General features: G+C 41.0%; 1 protein-coding gene across 1 annotated transcript in view; it reads right to left on the minus strand.

The window, feature by feature from the left end:
- Positions 1-7,859: 7,859 nt before the first annotated feature.
- The window catches only part of LOC309564701 ((E2-independent) E3 ubiquitin-conjugating enzyme FATS), a 243,939-nt gene continuing 224,593 nt past the window's right edge, over positions 7,860-27,205 (minus strand). The window contains exons 7-9 of the mRNA XM_082269373.1: positions 19,013-19,076; positions 8,152-8,251; positions 7,860-8,075 (exon numbers count right to left, since the gene is read on the minus strand). Coding sequence (XP_082125499.1) covers positions 8,037-8,075; positions 8,152-8,251; positions 19,013-19,076 — 203 coding nt within the window. The 3' untranslated portion in view covers positions 7,860-8,036. The remainder of the gene's footprint in view (positions 8,076-8,151; positions 8,252-19,012; positions 19,077-27,205) is intronic.

Raw genomic sequence — 27,205 nt, forward strand, 5'->3', positions numbered from 1 at the left:
CCACATCATAGAAAATTATCAGTAAACGATGTATTACATGCTGTTCATACTCCATCAATCATTTTGAGATTTGTTTTCTGTATTCTGCAAAAACCCTGGTTGATCATGCCGTTTTTTATCTCCCCCTTCTGTCCAAGTCCCCAATGCAGCTAGGGATTTTGCAGCTGTGGTGGCAACTCTGCACATGCTCAGTTTTCGGTGAGTTTCAATGCTGTGCATTTCCTCTTATCATATCTGAGCAGCCCATGTGACTAGAGTGTGGGAGCACCTGCATCATCAGGATTCATGACCCTTATGTACTGTCAGGGTGCCAGGAAACAAGACCACATGAAGATGCAAGTAAAATAAAGCAGTTTATTATAGAAAGAGAGCAGCGAAATCAGGAACAGCTGAGGTAAAATTACAGAAGCGGGTAGTCATCCAAGGCGGGATCGAGTCCGGAATTGGTGTAGTCATCCAAGCCGGAGTCAAGTCCAGACGCAGGTAGTCAGCAGATGCCGAGTCGTCTACCGATGCGTGGACGCAAGCTGATGCGGGATCGAGAGCCAGGAAAGTCATCAGCCAAGCCAGGTCATGCACGTTGAACAGAAGACTGCTAAGCAGTGATGCACCTTGGAGCACAAACACAAGGCAAGGGCAAGGACTGCAAGTCGTCAGGTGATATAAATAGTCAGATGCGCAACATCATCACTGAGCGACACCCAGCCAGCAGGCAAGTGTTGATGCAAACAGAGTTTATAAGAGACAGCAGTCTGCACATGTCCAAGATGGCTGCCAACAGGAAGTCAAGGTAAGACTTTAACACCCTCCTACATAACAAAATCCGTGACTTAGAACAACTACATAAAACATCACCTTCCCCTCAAATCGACTTACAATTTTGTACATTGGGTTGAGAATTGACAGAATTACTACGAAAGGGACATGACTTTTACATCAGATGTCTAAAACTTACCTATTGCTCTCAGGGAAACAAATCTGGCGTTCTTTTAGCCAAGCAACATAAGCGCCATTTAGCAAAATCCAAATTTGCATATTTGCTTGGGCAAAACAAAGAAAAAGTAACTAACCCTGCCAAAATAGCTAATATCTTTGGTGACTTCTACTCTCAACTTTTTAACCTTAACTCCGCCCTAGACCAAAATATCCCTTTGATTGACAAAATTAACCATTTCCTACAATCCATGACACTATTTAAAGTATCCTCTGCTCAACTCGAGGTCTTATCTTCCTCTTTCACTGATGCTGAAGTTACAAGAGCAATCTCCTCCCTTCCACGGCATAAATCGCCTGGCCCAGATGGCTTCTCAAATGAATATTTTAAGTCCTACTCCGACATTCTCGCTCCTAGACTCACAAATATGTTTAATAGTATTGCCACTACAGGCCACCCTCCCAAAGAAAACCTTGAAGCCCTTAAAGTTACTATCCCCGAACCTGGCACATCCCCAGACTCCCCAGCCAACTACTGCCCCATTTCTTTACATTAAAATTTACACTAAACTCTTAGCCACCTGCATTGCACCTCTCATCCCACATTAGGTCCACTCGGACCAGGTTGGCTTTGTCACTGGACAACAAGCTTCAGACGGTACCCGCCGTTTCCTTAAACTGACACAATGGGCAGGGCACCATCGAACGCCATCTCTGCTTCTATCTCCTATCTCCTATCACTGACCCACTCTGCTCTCTCCCAGCTATTCAGGATGTTCTAACAAATTTTAGCTCCAACTCACCATACAAAGTCAATCATACCAAGTCTCACATGATAGGATATTTTCTCTAGACCCATCCTCCAGAACTAGTATCTCTCAGATGTCCTCATTGTCTTGGGCCCCATCAGCTACTCTAACTTATCTAGGTGTTCAACTCATGTACCCTAGCACACAGATACTTTGTCATAATTTTGACTTGACAAAGATTAACTCCATCTCTACCTCTTTTCAAACTTCCCAGGCCTCCTGCGCAGGCCGCATTGCTCTAAAATGTTCCTCCTGTCACATGTATTATATCTCTTATATCTCTTTCGGACATTGCCACAACCAATTCTTCCTGCACAACTATGGCAGATACAAGCTATTCTCAATGACTTCATCTGGAACAAAAAGAAACCATGGCTTCAGAATGCCACTCTCACAACTCCCAACAAAATTTCTGGCATGGAAGCACCAGATATTGCCAAATATTATAAAGCCAACATCCTGGCCCAAGCCAAGCAATGGTGGAACCCCACAAGTTCTAACTCCTGGCTTCGGATCAAAACACAAGCTGTTCGTTCTAACACCAAGGTAGTCTTGGAGGCCTTTCTGATATCCCTAATTCAATACAAACCTTTTCTTAGTTCTCTCACAGCGACTATAAGAGCATGGAACTCTCTCCTCTCCACTAAACAGCTTATCCCCCTATCCTTACTGCAAAGTCTTCCCCTCATCTCCAGATTTGAACTTACACAATTGGACCACAAGTGACCATCACCTCTCTTCAACACCTATTTATGGGTCCACAATTCTGGGACTTTCAAGATCTCTCCTCCTCCTATGACTTCCACCATCAGGACTTTTACCAATTCTTACGAGTTATGTCTTGTCACAAACAGCTCAGGCAGACAATGCTATATTGGAAGATATCCTCAAGCTCTATAACTCTGAAGCTCCCTCCAGTAACCGAATCTCAAATTTTTACACCCTACTCCACAAGCATAACCTACATCCAAGGCTTCCTTTGATGCAGTACTGGGAATTGGAGCTCCACTTTTGTATACCATTGGAACAGTGGCATAACATCCTGAGAATACCTCTACAACATTCCAGTTGTATCTCCCACTGAACTGGGAATCTTTGCAAAATCTGGTTCACAGGTGGTATTATACACCTCATTGTCTCGACTCCACCTTTCCATCCTCTTCACCCCTTTGCTGGCGCAACTGTGGACTTCAGGGTACTCTGGTACATATATGGTGGCAATGTCCAATCCTTGTTAAATTTTGTAAACACGTTTTTCACTTTATTACCATGGTCACACATATATCCTGCTCTCCCAAACTCGCCTTACTTGGTGCTGGAATTGAGCAGTGGTCACCCCACTTTCACACCTTCTTAACTCATACCCTTATAGCGACCCGCCTATCCATCACTAGACGCTGGAAAAATCCGTTAGCCCCATTTATCTTCAAAATTATTGCGATACTTAACTAACACTTCCTTTATGAATATCTATTTGCCAAAGCCCACTTAACTACATCCAGATTTTTACATAATTGGTATCCTTGGCTCCCAGAGCTCGTCCCCTACCCTAATACCTCGGACACACACGTTACCTTTTTGGCACCATTATAACTTCCCCTTTGTTTTTCTCACTATATCTGGATAGCAGAAAATATGGAAAGTACTACCTGTCTCTCTTTTCCCCCATAGATTTTTACCTACTAGCACCCTTCTCCCACCCCCTTTCCCATAGTTTCTCAGCATTTCTACTTTAAAAGTGCTCATCGAAGATCGTTGTGAGATTTCCCTCAACTGGGCACTTCTGACCACTTCAATGGTCAGATTAATTATAATATTGTAACGTTGACGCTCTATTTGCAATGTTTATAATGTATTTTCAGCATTGTTAACAAAAATTTTCTTTCAATAAAAATTTACAGTAAAAAAAGAAAAAAAATAAAAACACTGAAAATGTGCTGATAGAAAGTGAAAAATATGTTTGCTTGAGAATCCTTTGTTTAGTCCTCTTGTACTTTATGTTCTAAGCTGAAATAACCTGTCAGGAGAAAAATAAATGGCCTTGTATTACTTACTTCTCCTGAATATTATAGTTGTTTGTTAGTCTAATCTTCTGACATCAGTACTCTTTCACCAGGAACCAAGTATGCAGCAAGTGAAATTACAGTTCTCGTTTGCATATGCGTGACTTTAGAAGGCAGGGGATCACATTTTTACATGATGTACTCATCCTGTTCATAATGCAATATGTTTAGCTTCATTGCTATTTGAATGTTGTACCACCATCCTTGTATGTTCTCAATTTGTCAATCTTTGCTATATATAAAAAATAATAAACAAATTTGACGAGAAAAAGGCAGGGGTTTAGCATGACAGGCAGGCATCTAGAATGTTCAGAAAGAAGTCAGTTAATGGCAACCTATGAATTTATCTCTTAACAGGTTTTCATTACATTAGCTTGTATTATAATTAAACTGGCAACCAAAACTATTATAGTAACCATATGTATTGAAATTGCTATCTCAGGAAATCACCAGTCTCTTCAAGGTATTTATTGCTCTCAGTACATCCTATGCAGACTTCTTCCTTAACGCATTTCTTGTCAAAGAGCTTAATAACAACTTTAGAGTCATCCTCAGACTCAATTAAAGCTAAATAAGGGGGAAAAATCCTGCCTGAAAAAACCTAGTCAAATTCTCATGTAAGCACAATATCTTTTTAATACTATACCTTTACAATCTGAAGTAAAATAAACTAAAACAATTTTTTGTAGTTGATCTTCAAAATTACAGGTATATTAGGAAAACAATACTTTTCTTTTTTTTTTAATCATAAATCATCATTATCATAAAACCTTCGTTACCAGGGCATAGCCTTAACCAGATTTAGCCAGGTAGGTTTCGTACCTTGATGTTATCTCACCCAAAAGTGATATTTTATTTACAAGGGGACACCAGTGAGCTGAATCACGTGCTGACTAACCTCACTGGAGTTGCTGGTAAATTTCACAGAAACTCAATTGCTTGCTAATGCACTAGAAGTCCTGTCATAATCACTGCATTCTCTGTGCTAGAAAACAAAAATCCAGTGGAAAAAATGAGATCCTAAGTAGATGGGCAAAATTGGCAGTCTTACGACAGTCCCAGAGAGCTAGGAGAAACCAAAGGGTGGGGTCACCCATCAAGCTTTAACTCAGTCGGTTTTGGGGTGGATTCATATTTTAAATGGCTTTTACTTCAGTCTCATTCTGTCACTTCAGAAAGATGCCCAGGTTTTTAGAGCTCAGTGGCCAAAAGATGAGTAGTTACTGGGCTCAAACAAAAAGGAGTGGTTTGGATTCTGCAGCTGCTTTGGACGTGACCTGCTTTGGTCTGAAATTCCATCTGTGAGTATTGGCAGAAACATTACTGAGGACTTGCCTACTGTGCAATATGGATAGGTACGCTTTTTCCCCTGACATAGAATATGGTGCACTCTACCAAAAAAGATTTCTTGTCTAAACTTGGCAGGTCAATTTGCAACCTAAACTCGTTCAAACCCAAGCCAAGATTCAGCAATGAAAACGCAAAACATTTCAAGGCACTGAAATGATTTAATTAAGGCAAGTCACATAAAACAAAAGGATTTAGATAACATTTTATTGCTGTTAAAAGAATATGTAAAACAATGCCTGGTAAATAAAAATAGACTATTTTGTACCTGCTTATAAAAGTTCAAGTATAACTAAAGTTTTGGATAGAGTGGGGAGGGATTAGGACACCTGTCAGGTTTTTCATTGCTGTCTGTGCTCCCAATTATGCTGGCCATAGACTGACTGAAATTTGAACCATGTATGGGCAGACTGGTCGTACTGAAGTCGGACTATCCATCAACTTCAGTTCACTATTTCTGCATATATACTAGTAAGTAAAACATTTTTTTTGTTAGTAGATGACAATTGCAATACATTAATATTAATCCTTCCACTTGTTAACGTGTAATAAGTCCAGCACAAGTTTTTGTATAGCGTAAGGAAATCTTAAAACCCCTATTAGGGCTGCCGGAGCTTAGATTGAGAGATTTCTCCTCACTTACGGCCATTGCATTGTGACAACAGTTTTACCTAACAGGAGGCGAAGATAAATTTGTAGCAGCATCAAAGACAGAAATACATTTTCTTTTTTAAAGAGGTACCCCTTGAATTCCAGAAACATATTTTATGATACAGGATCATAAAATATGACAAATACAATTGAATATGTACTGCATAAGTTCTGCTTCTGGCACTTTCTTCCTTGCATACTTAGCTTTCTTTTTGACAGAGTAGAGGGAAGCAAGAAAACGTTACACCTGCCAGTCATTGGGCTCCTGTCCTGCTAGTCTTGCTACTACCAATGGTACAGTTTAGCACATTTGTGGCCTGGAGAAATGGATAATTAAAGCGGAGTTCCAGTCCCCCCTACCATAAAATTAAAAGCCAGCAGCTACAAATACTATAGCTGCTGGCTTTTGATATTAGGACATTTACCTGTCCAAGCATCCAGCAATGTCGGCACCTTAGCCGATTATTCAGTCGGCTCTCGGGTGCTGCCGCCACCTTTCCTTCTAAAGGAAACTGGCAGTGAAGCCTTGCGGCTTCACAGCCGGTTCCCTACTGCGTATGCGTAAAGCGCACTGTGCTTTGTGAATGGCCCAGCGGTGGGGGAGGGAGGGGAGGGGGGCTGGCTATTTGGGGGACCTCGCCCTGGAAGTGGGGATGGTTCCCTGTTAAAAACAGGTACCCGACCCCCTCCCCCTCCAGAAAGGTGCTATATTTGGCAGCGGAGGGGTGAGGAAGCAAACAAGGGGAGCCTCCCCTTTTGAGTGGAGCTCCGCTTTAAAGACATCTCAATTTATAGAAAGCAACAGGTCATAAAGGGAGTATCCAATAGTGTTTTGTGAGCTGGAGGGAATTGCTCAAATTTCACATTATAAGCAACCTGTTCATTCTATCCATGAGAACAATTTAGCAAAAAAGCACTATAACACTTTGTAAAAAAGTCAGTGAAATCAATTTTGTATTTTTTGCAGGGCTTCTATATAAGGCCTGTTTGCTCCTTGTATTATTAGCATTCACTCACCTTTTACAACCCTTCATTTAAAAATCCACTGTCACCTTGCCTATGCAGAACAAAGTGACAATAGAGGGAAATTAATAGAAAGTGTCTGAGACAAACTTTGTCTCAAGCTGTAAAAACTCTCCATGACTGCAATTCACGTTTTCCTCTGTTGGAGCCAATGACACTGTCTGGTGCTTTTGGATATGGGGGGCAGGTGATGAGCTGCACATGACTGCAAGGCTACAACACTGTTACATGATAAAGGGAGTGACATCACTGAACCCCATCTGTAATTTTAGTGATGGTTGCAATAGGGGAGGAACAGTGACACTTTTACCTTGCGCTGGATGTGCAAGGAGGCATTGTCTTCTTTAGGCCTTTGCTGCTTTAGGTATTTGTTGTTTTCTTAGAAACGGTTTAAAAATAAATAATGATATTTTTTTCTAGAATGGGGTGGGATATCAAAGGGACACATTTTGAAATAAAAATGAAGCGGTGATACAATGCCTCTTTTTTTTTTATATAAAAAAAAAAATTCAGAACAAATAGACAAATATAAAACCACTGTAAAATGACCCTAGGAAAATTGATAGAAATTAGTAACATTTTAATTTGCTTTGGTCTGTATGGTTACTGTATTTTGTGCAAAGCAAAACTTAAAGTGGATCTGTTGTTTGAACATACTAGGCTTAGTAATGCTGGACCCTAACTTGCCTCAATGTACTTTAAATTCTTGTTTGGGTTTTGGCTTTTTTTATGTATTTATATTACAATACTCAGGCCTGGTGATTGGTTGTTCAATTACCAAACTGGGGAGGCAATCAAAGTGTCACATGTTCCCCATACTGTTAAAGTATCTGTGGACCCAAACAAAGAATTTATTTTAAATGCTCCCTTTTGGTCTCTTAAATATACCATGCAAAGTGTTTTATCTGTTAGATAGTTGCAAAAATAAAGAAAAAAAATATAAAGAAAAAAATTGTGCAGAATACAGACACAACATCTAAGGACCGATAAGCCACAAAATGTGTTTTTTTGTGTGTTTAAATAAACTTTAACTACAGGTTATTTCTTTTGTGAAACTATTGCATCTGTTGAGTGTGGGAAGAAGAGGACTGACCCTTTATGACCCTAAACATGTTGATTTACCTAGTATAGGTGAAGTACAAATCCACTTTAATTAAATGCTAACCAAGACAGTGCAACTAATTAAACTTAAATGCATGCATTTCTTTCATCAGTCTGAACTCCGATGCAGAATTTGATCCAGGAGTTTCTAGGAAAAAAAAAGTATACAAAGTTAACACGCCAAGCCATATATTTCCTCTCCGAGTACCTCATGTATCAGTTACCTTTTTGAATATCTGGGCTCGGAGTCTGTTACTCTGGGTTATCATTCTCTTCTCTTCTTCCTCTTTTTTCTTTCTTACTTCAGGCAAGCTATTATATATCCTGAAACAAGTCAGAAAATGATGTAATATTATTATATGAGCTCATGGTTAAAGCTTTTCACCTGCAGAGATAATAGGATAATATCGGGTATTAGTCAATTCAGGGGAAGGTCAGCCTAATGGATTATTACAGTTGATTCAACCATATAAATAACAAAACACAGATGTCTACTGTGTCTTATTATAGGTTTACTTTTAGGGGGACCTAAAGTTAACCTGCTTTGCCTAAATGTCTAAGGTAACAATACTGATGAAGTTCAAGCTTTTAAGTACCTGCAAATATTGGTGTTAGTCTTCAGGTTTATTTTTGTGTACCTGTGGAATACATTGGGTTCTTGTTCCTAGTTTACATGGGGCCTCAAAATCAAGATTAAGGACAATTGTTGTTAAACAGCTTCAAAATCACTTTCCATATATACCCAAATAAAATTAATGTCCTTTTATCCCCTCAAATAGAGCTTTCTTTTTGTGGTATTTGATCACCTGTGCGATTTTTATTTTTTGCACTATAAACAAAAAAAGAGAGACAATTCTGAAAAAAAACAATATTTTTCACGTTCTGCTATATAACATCCCCCCCCCCCAAAAAAAAATTAAAAAGTCAAATTTTTTCATCATTTTAGGCCAATTTGTTTTCTGCTACATATTTTTGGTAAAAAAAATTACAATAAGCATGTTTTGATTGGTTTGCGCAAAAATTATTGCGTCTACAAACTAGGGGAAAGATTTATGTCATTTTCATCGTTTTTTGTTTTTTTTACTAGTAATGGTGGCGATCTGCGATTTTTAGCAGGACTGCAACATTGTGGCGGACAGATCGGACCCCTAACTGACATTTTTTACACTTTTGAGCGGGACCAGTGACATTACTACAGTAATCAGTGCTAAAAATATGCACTGTTACTGTAATAATGCCATTGGCAGGGAAGGGGTTAACACAGTGGGTGATCAGGTGTTAAATGTAAGCCTAGGGGAGTGTTTATAACTGTATGGGGGTTGGGCTTGTGAAATGATCACAGAGACCTGTGATCTTATATAGAAGGATCACAGGCACTCTGTGATCATTCCAGAGAGAAGAATGGTCGGCTGTGTTTACAACAGCTGACCGTTCTTCTCTCTCAGCGGGGAGTGATCCTGGATGGCTGGCGGCAATCAGAGCCGCCAGCCCCGTGCATCGGGGTCCCCGCTGCTGAGTGGGGGTGGGAGCGTGCCGGTGGCGGTGCCCGCTCGCCCCCTAGCAGCAGGTGTGCGACCGACGTACAGTTACGTCGGTTCACGCAGGAGGGGCTGCCTGCTGCAGTAAAACGGCAGTGGGTGGTCCTTAAGTGGTTACATTTATTTTTTCCTAAACAAATCAAAAAAGATCAAAAATGTTGGTAAACAAAAAACATTTTTCTTTCTGTTATAAAATACATTTTCTTCTTCACTGATGTGCGCTGATGAAGCTGCACTAATGGGCACTGATGAGGAGGCACTGATGTGCACTGATAGGCTGCACTGATCAGTGTAAATGATGTGTTGACAGGCTTGCCGGTTAATGACTCTCCTTTCCTCCCACAGACACAGTGTGCGGGGGAAGGACTGCTCATAATCAGCAAGTCTGTTTACATTTGATAAGCTATGGTTGGAGACAGCTGATCACATGGTAAAGGACAGCTGTGATTGGCCCTTTACCCCGATTTATGATCAGATGTTCCTGAAGGACACAGTGGTCATAGAACAAGCCTGATGCGTGCTGCAGGAGGGGCGAAGGGGAAAGGGTTCTGGGAGGAAATCTATGGATGCCCTCCCTGAACTGGACAACCATGCTGTATCCATCTTTTGACAATAGCGCGGTCAGGAAGTGGTTAAACAACAGGACACCTCCCCTCAATATTATGGAGATAAGAAGAGGCAAAGTAGTAGTAGTAGTAGTAGTAATAACACAGTTTCTGTCTTTGGGTGACAATATTGCGTCTTGCGTCTTCATACGATAACTTCTAAAGGACATACATGAAAGAAAGTGCTCAAGCTGGTGTAGTGAAAATTAATTTTCAAAGAACTTAACCCTTACATGTACTCTTTATTAAGCCATCCTTGTGTTAGAATATATCATATTGTTACCTAAGCTGCACTTGATTCATAGACAGGTTTTAACATCTTTGTACAGCCTGGTTAACACAAGATTTAAACAAGACTGTGTAGCTGATCATAAAAGTATCAGAAGGAAGACAAATGGCCAGTGCACAGATCCCCCAAGCCTATCACAGACTTATTAGCTTGACATGGCTATAACATTACAGAGAAGTCACTCCAGGTAAAATGTGTCTGTTGATTTGAAAAATGGACCTTGTTTCTGCAATATATAACTAGAAAATCAACCAGTTCTTCTCTGAGGTCAAAATAACCCCGTCAATCTATAATGGAAGTGGAAAGCGAAGGGACATATTTTTTTTACACATATTGGATGAAGAAATCCAGGAGTATTTGTATTTTTTTTCCCTGCAACAAATGCCTAAGCTCTGGGGTAAAAAAAAAAAAAAAAAAAAAAGAGGAAAATGTTTTTTGATTGTACTTTAGTATATCGAGGTACATTTTTTTAAATTCTATGTTATGCTGTTATACAATATCAATAAATGCTTTATTACATGCTGTTCATACTCAACCTGGTTAATCCTGCTGCTCTCTATCTCCACCTTCTGTCTATGTCCCCAATTCAGCTAGGGATTTTGCAGCTGTGGTGACAACTCTGCACATGCTTAGTTTTCAGTGAGTTTCTATGCTGAGCATTTCCTCCCTATCACATCTGAGCAACCAATGTGATTATAGAGTTACACATGTGGGCGTATACACAGTGGTAAATGACAGACCACTCCCCCCTCCTCCTCCATGGCTTTTACCCAGCTGATCACAATAGGAGTGGGATATATCACATGCAGATTAATGGTGGCTTTACCTCCCTCTTATTCTATGACACAGGCTGGAGGGGCGTGATACAGCCTATGACTGGCAGAAATCCACCCACACTATGTTATTTCCAGGAAATAATCAAGATTTGATTTCAAATATATATTTGTATGCCAATTTAAAACAGTTAATTGTTCATTTTTGTTTATTTTTACCCTGTATTATTAAGGTGTTTTTTTTGAACATGTGACCAGCAGCAGAGGACTAAAAGCTCCTCATGCTTATGTTTCCCTACAGACAGGCTGCGAAAGAGCTAGGTCACATGACAGCTGTATTTCGATTAGGAAACAAGTACTTCGATTTTTTTAATTAAAATAATTACAGTGCCATTATCCACATACAGAAATAAAAGAGACAATGTAATTTAAACAGTGTGTGTTTAGTATCACTTTAACCAGTCACCGACCGCCTACCACAGATTTACTGCGGCAGGCAGCGGCTCCTGGGCAAAGCGACGTACGTATACGTTGCTCGTTCTCAGGAGGCTAGGGGGAGAGCGCGCACCGCGCCGGCAAGCTCACGCCCCCGTTTGTCAGCGGGGAAGCTGATGCGTGTGTCAGGCAGCTCCGATTTCCGTCTGACACCCGCGATCATTCCCCACTGAGAGAGAAGGACGGTCGGCTGTTATAAACACAGTTGACTGTTCATCTCCCTGGAATGATCATAGAGTCCATGTGATCCTGCTATAAAGGGTCACATGTCTCTATGGTCATCTCAGAAGCCACGCCCCCCTCCACAGTTAGAATCACTCCCCTAGGCTCACATTTAACCCCTTCATCACCCACAGGGTTAACCCCTTCCCTGCCAATGGCATTATTACAGTAACAGTGCATATTTCTAGCACTGATTACTGTAGTAATGTCACTGGTACCCCCAAAAGTGTCAAAAATGTCAGTTAGGGATCTGTCCTCCGCAATGTCGCAGTCCCGCAAACAATCGCAGATCGCCGCCATTATTAGTAAAAAAAAAATGATATAAATCTTTCCCGTAGTTAGTAGACGCGATAACTTTTGCACAAACCAATCAAAATACGCTTTTGCGATTTTTTTTTTTTTTTTTACCAAAAATATGTAGCAGAATAAAAAATTGGCCTAAAATGTTAAAAAAATTTTGATTTTTAATTTTTTTTTTGTTGGGAATGTCATATAGCAGAATGTGAAAAATATTGTCTTTTTTTTTCAAAATTGTTGCTATTTTTGTTTATAGCGCAAAAAATAAAAATCGCACAGGTGATCAAATACCACTAAAAGAAAGCTCTATTTGTGGGGAAAAAAGGACGTAAATTTTGTTTGGGTACAGCATTGCACGACCGCGCAATTGTCCGTTAAAATAAGGCAGTGCCGAATCGCAAAATAGGGCCTGGTCAGGAAGGGGGGTAAATCCTGCCGGTCTTAAAGTGGTTAAGTAAATAAAAATTATGACTTTTTTTTTTCCTTTACAAAAGAGCAAGTCATATAGGTTTGTGTGATCAAGTTCAGATCCTCTGGGGCTATCCAGTGGTCTGTCCACTCTTAGAGCCCTTTCACAATGAGGCACTTTTCAAGCGCTTTGGTGCCAAAAAAGCACTTGAAAAGCTCACGAAAACTCTGCTTTCACACTGGGGTGGTGCGCTGGTGGGGCGGTGAAAAAAATCCTGCAAGCTGCAACCTGCATCTTTGAAGCATGTTTGAGAGATAAAAAAGCGCCCTCTCCATTGATGGGAAGTGCCGCAAAAGCGTTTTATGGGCAGTTTTCAAGCACCTCAGTGTGAAAAGGGCTCTAATGTTTACAAATTGCAGATTACAAAAGACTAGTGACTGTCAGTTGCAGTTTCATCACAGTGAAAGGTGTCCTTGAAGCACCATTTTCCCTACACCTAAAGCAAAACTCTTCTAGACTTCAAGCAACATGAATGACTCCAATGTGAAAAGTTGTTTTGACAACAGTTTTCAGCAATTTTGATGTGCTTTTTTTTTTTTTTTTTTGCTCCATTTTTTATTTTGTTGTAAAATTTTACATCTTACAACAACTTTATACAGCCACAGAAAAGGGAAAACACTCCTAACATAACAATCGGTTATTTAAAGTTTATTTGTACAGTCAAAAATCTACACACAATACACCCTAGCTTAAAAAATCACTTTAAAACAAACCCACTTGTAAACCATAAAGATATACCAACAGTATACAGGTGAAAGTTTTTTTTTATCTATGCAGTGTGTAGAAGACCTGGGTCGTACTGCAGGCAGTATCAAAATTGATAAATCCATTAACCACCCTTTCCTAAGCACGTCCTTTCACTCATGACCTTTCGGTTTTAGATACAGTAAACATGCAGAGTAAAAGACTATCAGGGCTGAGCTTAGAAGAACATATGTAATGGCTAGAGTAGAAATAATAAAAACCCCAGGCTAAGGAGCACTGGTCAGTAAGTGGCATACTTGCCAACTGTCCCGTTTTTGCCCGGACAGTCCCGGAAAATAGGAGCCTGTCCCGGCTAATTGATAATGTCCCGGCAATGTACTTATTTACACTTTGTACTTTGCACTTACTTACTTAATGTACTTATTTACACCTTGCACTTTATTTATATTTACATATTACATTTTTTGTATGGTCACACCTGAGCACATTTCACACTTTAGAATTGCAGGGAATTTTGATGAGAATTTTAAACTTTAATCTTTAATTTTATTCCAACTCTGCTACTTTGGGCTTAAGTTTGAAATTCCCTTTTCAATGTCCTGTAATTCTCTCTTTATTGAGTAGACCCTATAATCTGATGATAAGTAGGCAGAGATTAATTATATGGAGTGGGCGGAGCTTCAGGGAAGTGGGTGTGGTAAGTAATTGATAGCTGTGCTGCAAAGTGTCCCTGGAAATGTTTTTCAAATGTTGGCAACTATGAAGTGGTAGGTAAAAAACAAACCCATGCTCCAAGCGTATATTGGCAGAGCCACTGGAACTCCTACGTGTACACTTTCTTGTTTGTTTTTCATCATAGGTTTGCTTGAATGTACTGAACTTGGTACATTAATATATAAGACAAAGATATAAGATAGGCTGAAAATATATCAGCGCTGAGAGAGGAATTCTTTAAGTCTTGGGTTAGTGCAGTTAGAGATAAGGCATAATGGTTTCAAAATATTGTTTGAAATTAAAAAGATAATATACACTAATATATAGACAATAATAACAGCAGCAAAGTAAATAGGATTAAGGTTTTAAGCACACAGACTATTTTTTCATTTTCTATGCCTAGCAAAAATCCACCAGTGCTTTCTTGTGTCAATGGAGCCACACGTTTTGCATACAGGCTACCATATAAGTGAATAGCTGTGCACTGCCAAAATTTTGTAAACAAAGATGCTTCATTGCATTGCGGTTTACCCATGCGTGATTGTGTGAAGTGTTTCCCGAACGTAGGCGTTTCGTATCTACAAAAGTAGCCCCTGAGGAGGGAAGTTGCAGAAATTACATAACTAATTAAATTGTCTGAGGGTTTGCTGAAGAGGTGTCAAAAGTGTTTTTGATTATTCTCTGGTCACTCCCTCCACTTTCTAAATGCTTCCATATTTTTATATTTTCACAGATTACAGTCTGGTAACCAATATATTATTGTTCATAATGCAATTATCTTGTGAATGGATCTTAACCACTTAAGCCCCGGAAGATTTTACCTCCATTCCGACCAGGGGGTATTTTGCGATTCGGCACTGCGTGACTTTAACGGACAATTGCGCGGTCGTGCAATGCTGTACCTAAACAAATTTGGCGTCCTTTTTTTCCCACAAACAGAGCTTTCTTTTGGTGGTATTTGATCACCTGTGCGATTTTTTGATCACGCGCTATAAACAAAAAAAGAGCGTAAATTTTGCAAAAATAGCAATATTTTTCAAATTTTTTTATATGAAATTCCCCCCCCCCCCAAAAAAAATGTAAAAATCAAAATGTTTTAACATTTTCGGCCAATTTGTTTTATGCTACCTATGTTTGGTAAAAAAAAATCGCAAAAAGCGTATTTTGATTGGTTTGCGCAAAAGTTATCGCGTTTACTAACAAAGGGAAAGATTTTTGTAATTTTTGTTGTTTTTTTTTAACGCGTAATGGCGACGATCTGCGATTTCTTTTGCGGTACTGCGACATTGGGGCAGACAGATCGGACCCTTGACTGACATTTGTGACACTTTTGGGGTTACCAGTGACATTACTACAGTAATCAGTGCTATACATATGCACTGTTACTGTAAAAATACACTGGTAGTGAAGGGGTTAACTAGGGACTGTGTGTATCCCTAGGGGCGTGCTTTCTACTGTGATTGGCTGTGGCTTGAGCTGTAAGGACACTGATCAACGGATCTACATACTAGATCTGTGTGATCAGTGTCTTTACAGCGAGGAGAATGACAGGTGGCTTGTTTACACAAGCTGCCTGACATTCTCCCTCTCCCCCGCCGATCGCCGAGTGACCGGCGGACATCGGGTCCGCTGGTCACATGCGCGGGGGGGTCCGTGACCACGCGGGAGCGGGAGCGCGCCTCCGGGGGCGCGCGCTCGCTCCCTAGACCCTCACAAGCTAGTGACGTAGCCCTACGTCACTTTGCCTGTGAGGGGCTGACTGCCGACGTAGATCGGCGTTAGGCAGTCGGCAAGTGGTTAATATGATATATATATATCAGATTCCTATATCATTTTAGGGAGTGGAATGTGTCTAATCTGCCTCCTGTATATGATACTCTAGTCATGTTTAGTATCACATTAATCATAACGTATTGATACATTTAGCTAGTTGCATGTTATTAACATAGCTATATTACATCAGCATTTATGAAGGGTGTGTGGACTTTGGTTCCAGCAGTTTAAAACAGGACATTTTCAGGGCAAGGGACTCAAAATGTTTATGACTCGATCTGCTAGCTAAACGAATTACTTCTGCGATCCATAGGAGCATTAGGGCCAAAAAAAGCTTTGGTCATACTTTTTTGAAGTCTAAAGCCTAACTGTTCAGCCTTATGATTAGATTGCTGAATATGAATTTTGGTTTGGGGAAGGGTCCCCAGCCCTTTTCCCCACCCATGCCAATTAAAATCCTCAGGATCCTCAGGATGCTGGTAGCGTGATAATGCAAAATACTTCCCACCTTCCCACCCAGCCTATAGCAAATAGCGGCACGATCTGTCACCGGCTGTGTCCACCTGACACAGCCAATGACTGATCAGCGTACCAGCTCACTAGCTGTACCATGTAACTGCTGTGACCATTCGTTTCATGCCATCCACTGTGTACAATTGTGTTGCAGGCTGTGATTAACACGGTAAACACATAGTATTTACAGCCCATCTGTACCATGTGATTAGTTTTGACCAATCACAGCTAATAACAACAAAACAAACTGAATGAATCAGTTTCATTTAGTAAAATGCTTGCTTATAGCAATGTAATTCACTGCTGTAAGCAATCATATTATGTAAAAAAAAATCTGGATCACTTTTGCAGCGTAGTACAATGTTACTATGGTAACATTGTAATGCTCTGGTCACATAGTGTTAAAATACATTTAAAAAAGATGTAATAAAAAATAAAAAAATGTTTTACATGGGAAAATACACAAATAACATTTCCAAAAAACTATGACAAAAAAACTACAACTTAAAAAAACCCATCATGCCTCTTACTTAATACCGTGGACTGTCTACTTTCCAAAAAGGGGTAATTTGGGGGCATTTGTACTATCCTGCATTTTAGGGCCTCATGAAATTAGGGTGTCAGTACATCAGGATTGATCAATTTTCAGATATATACCATTGTTTGTGGGCTGTAGCAGAATACATTTTGATCTAAATTAATGAACAGTTATTTATTTGCAACATTTATAACAGAGACAAAGAAAAAACGCTTTTTTAAAAAAAAAGTCTCTCTTTTCCTTTATTTAACAAAAAATAAAAAACCCAGTGGTGAATAAATACCACCAAACTAAAGCTCTAGTTGTGTGAACAAAATGATTAAAATTTAGTTTGAGTACAGTGTTGCATGACCACGCAATTGTCATTCAATGTGGAACAGGGCTGAAAGCTGAAAATTTAGCCTGGGCAGGAAGAGGCGTTGAAGTGGTTAATCTTGAACCTGCAATTTCTGTAGAGATGTAGATTCTCAACCATACCCATCAGTCTCTGGAGTCCAGTTTTGCACACTCCAAATTGTATAGCCACTTGGATGTTTTATAATCGCTTGATCAGAATACTGAAATTGTTGGTAAGCAGTAGTGATCAATCCCTGAACAGATGAAACCAACTCCTTTCTATGGTGTAAATTAAACTATTAGCATTTAGTTACAATTCCAAACAACTATTTTGGGATCATACAAGAATAATAGCTTCTATAAGATACTTGTTGTTTAGGTTATACGGGACGGAGGTATTTGTTACTTTTTTTTAGATCACTCATGTAGCTTTAGCCTAATAGTAGCATTATACACAACTGCAGTCATTCATTAACATTGTTCATCTCTATGCACTGCTGAAGACCATACTTAAAAGAGAACTTCGGGTTTTTCTCGCTCTTTTTTATTTAAATCATACTTACCTAGGTGGATGCAGCATTGGTCTAATGCTTCACCTGTCCCCCACTGGCTCTAAGACTGAGAACTGAATGATCAAAGACCTCTAAGCACTCACTCAGTAATCACTCCCTAAGCAGAGAGCTAGTGACTGTCAGTCACAGGCTCTCTGCTCTACCCCCCCCCCCCCCCCACTCTCACTGGATCGCTGGACTGTGGAGGGGACAGGAGTGGCTGGCTCAGGCTCTCAGCAGTTCGCTGAGAGGCTGAGCTGGGTGCCAGTCCAGGCATCTGGGTGGGTCCCAAACATATAGTTGCTATCTGCTCGCTGTCTGCTGAAAACAGGTCGCAGGAGTGCAGAATGGACTGCAATCCTGTGACCTAAAAAAGAAGTACAGGCAAACAAGCTTTGGCTTCACTTCTCCTTTAAAGAGAAGTATGGCCAAAGCTTTTTCTGTCCATACTTCTCTTGAGGGTAACAGGCATGCACTTACAGTAGTTTTGCTCTCCTGTGACCTGTCCTTCTGTCACCTGACATCACAGGCTGCTCCAGGCTCTGGAAGGATCCTGATCATATTGTCGGGATCTACCTAGCTGCACTATTGACAGCTGGATCCATCTCTCAGTGCGAGGCAGTGGCCGTCCCCCTCTCCAGCCTGGCGCTTCAGTGAGTGGTGAAGTGGCAGAGTGGAGAACAGTCACTGCTCTTCGTTCCAGGAATAAAAAGTCACATGCTCACTCAGTTCTCAGTCTTAGAGCTGAGTTGGGCCATCATACTGATGCTGCAGCATTAAAGTGAGTATGTATGTTTGTTTTGTTTGTTAACCCTATACATCTCCTTTGAGTATTACATGTAATGATTTATAGATCATAAAAGATATAAAGATTTGCACAGAATGAATGAACAGAAACTGCAATTCTGTCTAGAGGTCTTCTGAAAGTCCTGTTCTATCTGTCAATAAAAAAAAAAAAATTGAGAGAAGTAAAATGGGTAGCCTTTTTGATTTCTAGTTCTCTGAAACAACCTGCCTCCTAAAACTATTATATGTCGCACATTACAATATGACAGCAATATCTTAAAGGAATTGATCAAGAATTCTGATAACCCTTTATGTAGAGTATGAAATTGAGGTTTGCTCTGGTAATCAAATAAAAAGTGGGATGACAACTAAAAGGACGCAGTAACTTTTTAAGGAGCTCTACAAGAAGCTGAGTGGCAGTGTAATTCCGCTCTGAGCACACTCATTTGATTCTTGGATGGGATGTCAAGATGTCTCCTACCTTCTTGATCTTTGCTGCATTTCTCTTTCCGAAATAGCTCTTTCCTTTGGTTTGAATAAGTTATCTAAAAGAGAAAAAATAGACATGGACCATCTGAATAATTTATGAGACACAATTTGCGTGTATCACAAAGTTCGTGTTTAATGTAAGTGGAAAATTAAATATATTCAGTTATATTTTCAGATTTGGAAAGGTTTTTTCTTCTTTGTTCAGCAGTAAAATAGAACAATTAGACCAAGTTTTATTTTAAAATTTCCACTTTTTGGCACAAACAACAACTTTTTGCCTTTTATTCAGCCTGATTTTTATTTAGTTTTCCCCCAGCGGCTTTAACTGCCCATTATCAGAATGTTACCTCTGGTTTCCTGATATAAACAGCACACATAAGAGCAGTGAGTGTTATTGCAAGGATTGTGGCACCAGCAGGAGAATTGCAGCTTTCACAATATGCTCTATGTGACCATTTACATCCTTGCATTGTGGTATTATGTGGCAACAAGTTACATGCAATGGTGCGATGCGGTGGTATTCATTCTGAATGGCATCACAGTGCACCTTGCCGACAGATGTGTGTTTCAGGGCAACACTTGGCAACACACTGGCGTGAGTTGCGGTACATGAACCATTTTTGGTTTGTTAACAGTCTATTTGTAAGGATGTAAATGGGTCCTGAAACAGTCAACGCCCTGAATCAATCAAAGTAAAAGAGCCAAAACCACAACATTGCAATACATACTGTACATGTTAATTAAATGCAACTATAGCGAAATACAAGATTTCAGATTGCAAGTATCGTATTTGTTGGTGCTACTTGCAGCCTTTTGTCCTAACTTGGCTAGTTTTACTGCGTATGACCCCCTGAGCTCGAGAAGGAGGGGACATGTGACATTCTGTAGCCCTCCCGAAAATGTTAACACTGAATTGCTATCACAAAGTGGAGGGAGAGTGGGCGCAATTTACAGTATCTCACAAAAGTGAGTACACCCCTCACATTTTTGTAAATATTTTATTATATCTTTTCATGGGACAACACTGAAGAAATTACACTTTGCTACAATGTAAAGTAGTGAGTGTACAGCTTGTATAACAGTGTAAATTTACTGTCCCCTCAAAATAACTCAACACACAGCCATTAATGTCTAAACCCCTGGAAACAAAAGTGAGTACACCCCTAAGTGAAAATGTCCAAATCGGGCCCAATTAGCCTATTTCCTTCCCTGGTGTCATGTGACTAGTTAGTGTTACAAGGTCTCAGGTGTGAATGGGGGGCAGGTGTGTTAAATTTGATGTTATCGCTCTCACTCTCTTATGCTGGTCACTGGAATTTCAACATGGCATCTCATGGCAAAGAACTCTCTGAGGATCTGAAAAAAAGAATTGTCGCTCTACATGAAGATGTCCTAGGCTATAAGAAGATTGCCAAGACCCTGAAACTGAGCTGCAGCACGGTGGCCAAGACCATACAGCAGTTTAACAGGACAGGTTCCACTCAGAACAGTCCTCGCCATGGTTGACCAAATATGTTGAGTGCACATGCTCAGTGCCATATCCAGAGGTTGTCTTTGGGAAATTGACCTATGAGTGCTACCAGAATTGCTGCAGAGGTTGAAGGGGTGGCGGGTCAGCCTATCAGTGCTCAGCAGGGCCGGTGCTAGACAATTTTACGCCCTAGGCAAGACCAGCTACTTGCGCCCCCCCCCAAAAAAAAAAAGGGAAGGGGTTAAAAACCCCTCTGTCTTACCCAGTGACCCCCCATATTCCTCCATGTCACACCCGGGGACCCTAATGTTCCTCCGTGTCATACCCACTGACCCTGATGTTTCTCCATGTCACACCCAGGGACCCCCGTGTTCCTCCATGTCATGCTGTCATATTCAGTGACCCCAATGTTCCTCTATGTCAGACCCTGATGTTTTTCCATGTCACAGTTGGGGACCCTGATGTTCCTCCATGTCACACCTGGGGACCCTGATGTTCCTCCGTGTCACACTTGGGGACCCCAATCCCCCATGGCACACCCAGGGACCCCAATTCCTCATGGCACACCTGGTAACCCCGAACTGCTGTTACACCCGGTGACCCCTATCCTCCATGTCACACCTGGTGACTCTGATTCCCCATGGCACCCCTGGTGACCCTGATTCCCTTTCATACCAGGGATGCTCCATCTAACACCCAGGGACCCCGATCCCCTGTTCTGGGGACACTAGCTTGGCGGTATGAAGAGAGTGGCCCCCACTCTGCCCTCCTTCACAGTGATCCTGCTGATTCCTTCTCCCAGGACGCTCCTCTCCTGGACCACAGTGCTCACCAAAGCTCCAACCGGCTCCTGGTGGAGGGAAAAGCAGCAGTCAGAGAGCTCCGCATGTCCTTCATCACCAACCTCGCTTCTGCCCCAGTAAAGGTTCTGGTTCAGATTCAGCTCTCCTCCACTCCCTGCTTAATACCAACCCAGGGAAATGAACGGCTGCCTACCAGCTCAGTGCAGAGAGTCACTTCCTACCTGGCCATTCAGCTCCAGCTGAAGAGGCTCATCATGCAGGCAGCACTCTGGTGCGCTCCATTCCTGCCTCTTGGGGCCCCTCCAACAGTGGTGGAAAGCCAGGGCCTGATAGTTTTGCAACATAATCATTCATGATGGAGAGAGAGAGCTGACTCCTGGCTGCGCCCCTAGGTGGCAATGCGCCCTAGGCGGCTGCCTAGTTTGCCTAGTGGAAGCACCGGCCCTGGTGCTCAGACCATACGCTGCACACTGCATCAAATTGGTCTGCATGGCTGTCATCCCAGAAGGAAACCTCTTCTAAAGATGATGCACAAGAAAGCCTGCAAACTGTTTGCTGAAGACAAGCAGACTAAGGACATGGATTACTGGAACCATGTCCTGTGGTCTGATGAGACCAAGATCAAGTTACTTGGTTCAGATGGTGTCAAGCATGTGTGGTGGCAACTAGGTGAGGAGTACAAAGACAAGTGTGTCCTGCCTACAGTCAAGCATGGTGGTGGGAGTGTCATGGTCTGGAACTGCATAAGTGCTGCCGGAACTGGGGAGCTACAGTTCATTGAGGGAACCATGAATGCCATCATGTACTGTGCTTGCTAAAGAAGCTGAGGGTAAAGGTGATGGACTGGCTAAGCATGTCTCCAGACCTAAACCCTATTAAGCATCTGTGGGGCATCCTCAAATGGAAGGGGGAGGAGTGCAAGGTCTTCAACATCCACCAGCTCCATGATGTCCTCATGGAGGAGTGGAAGAGGACTCCAGTGGCAACCTGTGAAGCTCTGGTGAACTCCATTCCCAGGAGAATTAGGGCAGTGCTGGAAAATAATGGTGGCCACAAAAAAATATTGACACTTTGGGCCCAATTTGGACATTTTCACTTAGGAGTGTACTCACTTTTGTTGTCAGTGGTTTAGACATTATTGCCTGTGTGTTGAGTTTTTTTGAGGAGACAGCAAATTTACACTGTTATACAAGCTGTACACTCACTACTTTACATTGTAGCAACGTGTCATTTCTTCAGTGTTGTCACATGAAAAGATATAATAAAATATTTACAAAAAATGTGAGGGGTGTACTCACTTTTGTGAGATACTGTACATTTAAATTTGGATTGGAAGAAGCCAGGGAAGGCAAGCACATGCTCTTGCGGTGATCCTGTTAATTTCCCGTCTTGGCAATGCACATATTCACTTTAATTGACAGAGGGGAGCCACAGGTCTAAGCCCTTTAAAAATCAGCCACGTAAAGACCAATTTAGTGTTAACCATTTGCCGACCACCCGTCATAGTTTTACTGCAGCAGGTTGGCTCTGTCCAGAGAAACAGTGTACCTGTACGTTGCTTTGTCAGACATCTAGTGGAGGCACGCGCATGCGCTGATTGGCCACAGGGGGAGCCAATCAGTGGGAGGAATCCTGTGTTCCTCCTATTTAGGAACACAGGTCTCTGAGTTCATCCAGTGAGTCCATCTCCCACACAGTTAGAAAGCATCCCCTAGGCACACATTTAACCCTTTGATCGCCCCTGGTGTTAACCCCTTCGCTGCCAATTTATTGAAGAATCCAAAAATCTATGATAGACAAAATAATCAGAGACAGGAGACAGAGCATAGTAGACGCGTTTAACGAAATCAAATTCGCTTAATCAAAACTATGAACATGCATGTGGAGAGACTGCATAAATAGTGAACAACAGCTAGAGGACATTAATGTTGATTGCACACAAGGATGCTGATTGTCAAATATTGATGTTGATTAAAGAAATGCGATTTTTTGCAATGGAAAAACTCCACATGACTAAAGGTAAGAGAAAACAAGAAAAAAAAGGAAGAAAAGAGAAAAAAGTGTGTGTGTGTTTGTGCTTATCTCTGTAGACGTGATAACTTTTGCGCAAACCAATCAATATACATTTATTGGGATTTTTTTTACCAAAAATATGTAACAGAATACATATTGGCCTAAATTGATGGAAAAAAAAAGTTTTATTTAACTTTTTTCCCACAAATCTCTATTTGTGGGAAAAAAGGACATCAATTTTATTAGGGTACATTGTCGCATGACCGCGCAATTGTCAGTTAAAGTAACAAAGTGCCATATCACAAAAAATGACCTGGTCATTATGGGGGTAAAACCTACCGGTTCTTAAGTGGTTAAGATAGTTACTGTGACCAGGGTCAAATTTACAGGTAGTCACAGTAGACCTGCGACTATAGGTGGCAAAAGCAAAGAGGCAGCTTTTTTGTATAGTTATTAGGCACACATTTCTCAAAACATCGGCAGAAATAGTAATCTCATGTTAGAAACCTTTACACTTGTCTGGTTCTTTACCACAGCCATGTTAAAATAAATTATGTTACGGCAGACCAATTATTTTGGACTAGTTCTCAACACACATATAAAAAACTTTTTTTAGCATAACTTACAGATGTTTTCCATGTATTGAGGTACATTGGGGTGCCAAACAAAATATTGGCCCATTCAAAATAAATGGCACAGTATCAGATTGCCCATTTATGTGTGGCATTATTGATCAGTAAAAAATGTGTTCTTACAAAGTGTGAACCAAGCGTCAGACTTATTTACACACAGTCAAAATATTATAAGCTAGGTTTAGGCCAAAAAAAAAAAAAAAGAAATTAAACAGAAATAAAAAAAATAATATTCTGCATTAAAAAGAGAATCTCTGCACATGGTTGTTACTTTGGGTTCCACAGGTATCACAAAATCTGTCCTTGACTGTCACAGATGCTTGTAGGTATGAAGAAGTAAACATCTTAGGGCTCTTTCACACGGCCGCTCCGCTTGTCCGCAAATCATCCTATTTTTTTGCGGATGATTTGCGGACATAATGTAAGTCAATGGCACTGCGGATGTCAGCGGAATACCATCCGCTGACATCCGATCTTCTTCCTTTCAGTTCTGTTCTGTTTTTTGGAAAGGAACAGAACCCTATTTTTTCATCCGTGTAAAAAACGGAAAGGAAGAAAAATCGGATGTCAGCGGTGTCATCCGCTGACATCCGCAATGCCATAGACTTACATTATGTCCGCATATCATCCGCAAACAGATGGGATGATATGCGGGCACACGGAGCGGATGACACAAATGTCATCCGCTCCGTGAAAAAAAAAGAAAAAAAGTCCCGCAGCGGAGAAAAGCAGCGGAGCGGCCGTCTGAAAGAGCCCTAAGGCTAAAGCTTCAAAGTGCATTGGGAGGGAAGAACTCTCCCAATCCTATCTCCAATCCGGTGTCTGGATTATGTGAAAGACCAGCAGGGTATGTGCCCAGGTGCACACAGCCCTTATAACGATGGTTTGGTGAGAGTTGGAAAAGGAGTAGGAGGGGAAGTTGGCATTGCAGTGACTGCCATGTGGAGACAGGCCCCTGTCAGTAGAACTGGTGGTGCCTTTCAGAGTTTACATCCCTGGTGTGGGGGACTTCTTGCCAAAGGACTGAGAAAATTGGGACAGTTATGCGGGCTTGGGGAACCAAGAGAGGGTCTGAAAAGCTGAGAAGACAGAGGCGGTTATTGGGATCAGGAAGGCTGGATGTCTCTGAGAGAGTAAGTGAACCTGGTGGCTGGAGAATCCTGTTGAGGCAAGGAGTAGGGATGTGCAGAAAGAAAATACAAACCTAGGTTATGTGAGCCGGAAAAGCCAGTGTACTATTGTGCTGCCAAAGCGTAGCCAGGTGACTTGGCATTTTTGTTGCTGGCATTGTATATATTTTGCATGAGCAACTCGTCTATGTTGGACTTTTGCTTTATTTCTGCCTTTTAATAAAAGTGGGCTACCAGGCCCTTAAATAAAAGACAGACTGATGTGAACCTACTTGATAAACGCATCTACCACTAGAGCTAGGCATCTCCCATATCACACCACTTACAACTACTTCGCTACATTACAACTGATAACAAAGAAGGTTGCAGACTTCACACAGCCCTCAAATCTCTTATGGCAGCTTTATGCTGAGTGTATACAATGTTAAATAGCTTCCTTAGTACATGAAACCATTAATACTTTACTGATAAACTTATTCAAGGTAAAAACAAAATGCTGAGTGAATTTCGAAGACTCTTTTTCCCTCTTACCGTTAAGATCAACTCCATGGCTCTTACCACATCATATCCCCATGGCCCTGAAAGGACATCTGCTTATCAACTCAACTCTTTGTAGCTTTAGAGAGGTCAGTAAAAAAAATGCATCTTTCTTCCAACCCTGGACCCCTCACACCTATTAAGTTCAACCCGGCCTTTCTCGCCAGTATGTCCACACAATTCTTAGCAGACATCTGGCCCCATCATGCAATATTGGCTCATGAATTTTTTTGAGACACACTCTCTTAGATTGCAACACATTGGCAGTCAATACAACTGGTAACTCTATTCCTTACTGGATATATTTTCAAATCCTCCACTTTCTTTGAGACATTGATCAAAACACTTCAGTCTCTCATTCACTCACTCCTTTTGAAAATCTATGTTCCCAATCTGACCCCAATTTCCAATAGTCAAAATATGCTCTTTACGGACATGTCCCCTAACTCTGAAAAAGCGTGGCCAAGTTAGGAAAGAGATCTGCAACTAGAGCTGACAGAAGAACAATGGAAACGGATATTCATATTTGCCCACAAAGGCACGCTCAATGTCTTGATCAGGAAAAAAAAATCACAAAACCTTGACCCAATGGTATCGTACTCCGGTATTACTCAAAAAATATGATCCAAACATATCTAATAGATGCTGGAGAGGCTCCAGGGAATCTGGCATTTTACAACATATATAGTGGTCATGTCCACTTTTACAACAATTCTGATCTCAAGTCCATGAATTTATAATGCAAGTCTCCACATGGAACATACCCTAGCCCAGTTCATTCTTCTCCACTCAAATATACCAGTACATGATTACCGTAAATCTCTGGTAATACATCTAATCAATGACACTAAGATGTGTATCCCAATACACTGGGGTTCATCTCATACTCCAGCCATCCCTAAATGGTTCAATCGCATTCATAGAATTGCAGAGATGGAAGAATTATTCCATATTGCCAAAGACTCACCAGCCAAATTCTGACACACACCTGGGCTTGCTGGACTCAGTTCCGAACCACAGACAAATACATACCACTGATGGGTCAGACACAAATGGTTCCCCAAGCTAACAAGTTAAAAATGACTGAGCAATAACATATACAGGTCCTATTATTTACCTTAGACACAAGACCTCCCACCCCTAACCAAGGGAGGAGTTGAGGGGGACTTGTGTCAAGATATTGAACTACAAGCATACCAATGATATGTTCAGCAATTTTTCGCTTGTACGCATAAAACTAAGTTGTCAAGTAGACAAATTAAGGCTTTTTAGGTGGAGACAAAGGAGCTATTTCCCTCAGCCAACATTCCCTTCCTGCCTCTCCACCCTGTACTCCCCACACTTCACTAATTTTCCCTCTATTTGATCCTCCTCAACCTATATATGCCAATACACCTTAGCTTAGTCATTAGGCATATGTCCTAATATGTAATAATTATTACCCTATGGAACACTCCTTTAGCGATACATTAACCACCTAGACTCATCCCTCAAGTAACCACTTACATGACTAATCAACAACAAAGATCTTTCCCTAATTCTTTCTATAGCACAAAATAGATTTGGATTAATATTGTACATAACAGCGCTCCTTTACAA

The sequence above is a fragment of the Pelophylax lessonae genome (assembly GCF_965119305.1).
Source record: "Pelophylax lessonae genome assembly, chromosome: 9".
Lineage (NCBI taxonomy): Eukaryota > Metazoa > Chordata > Amphibia > Anura > Ranidae > Pelophylax > Pelophylax lessonae.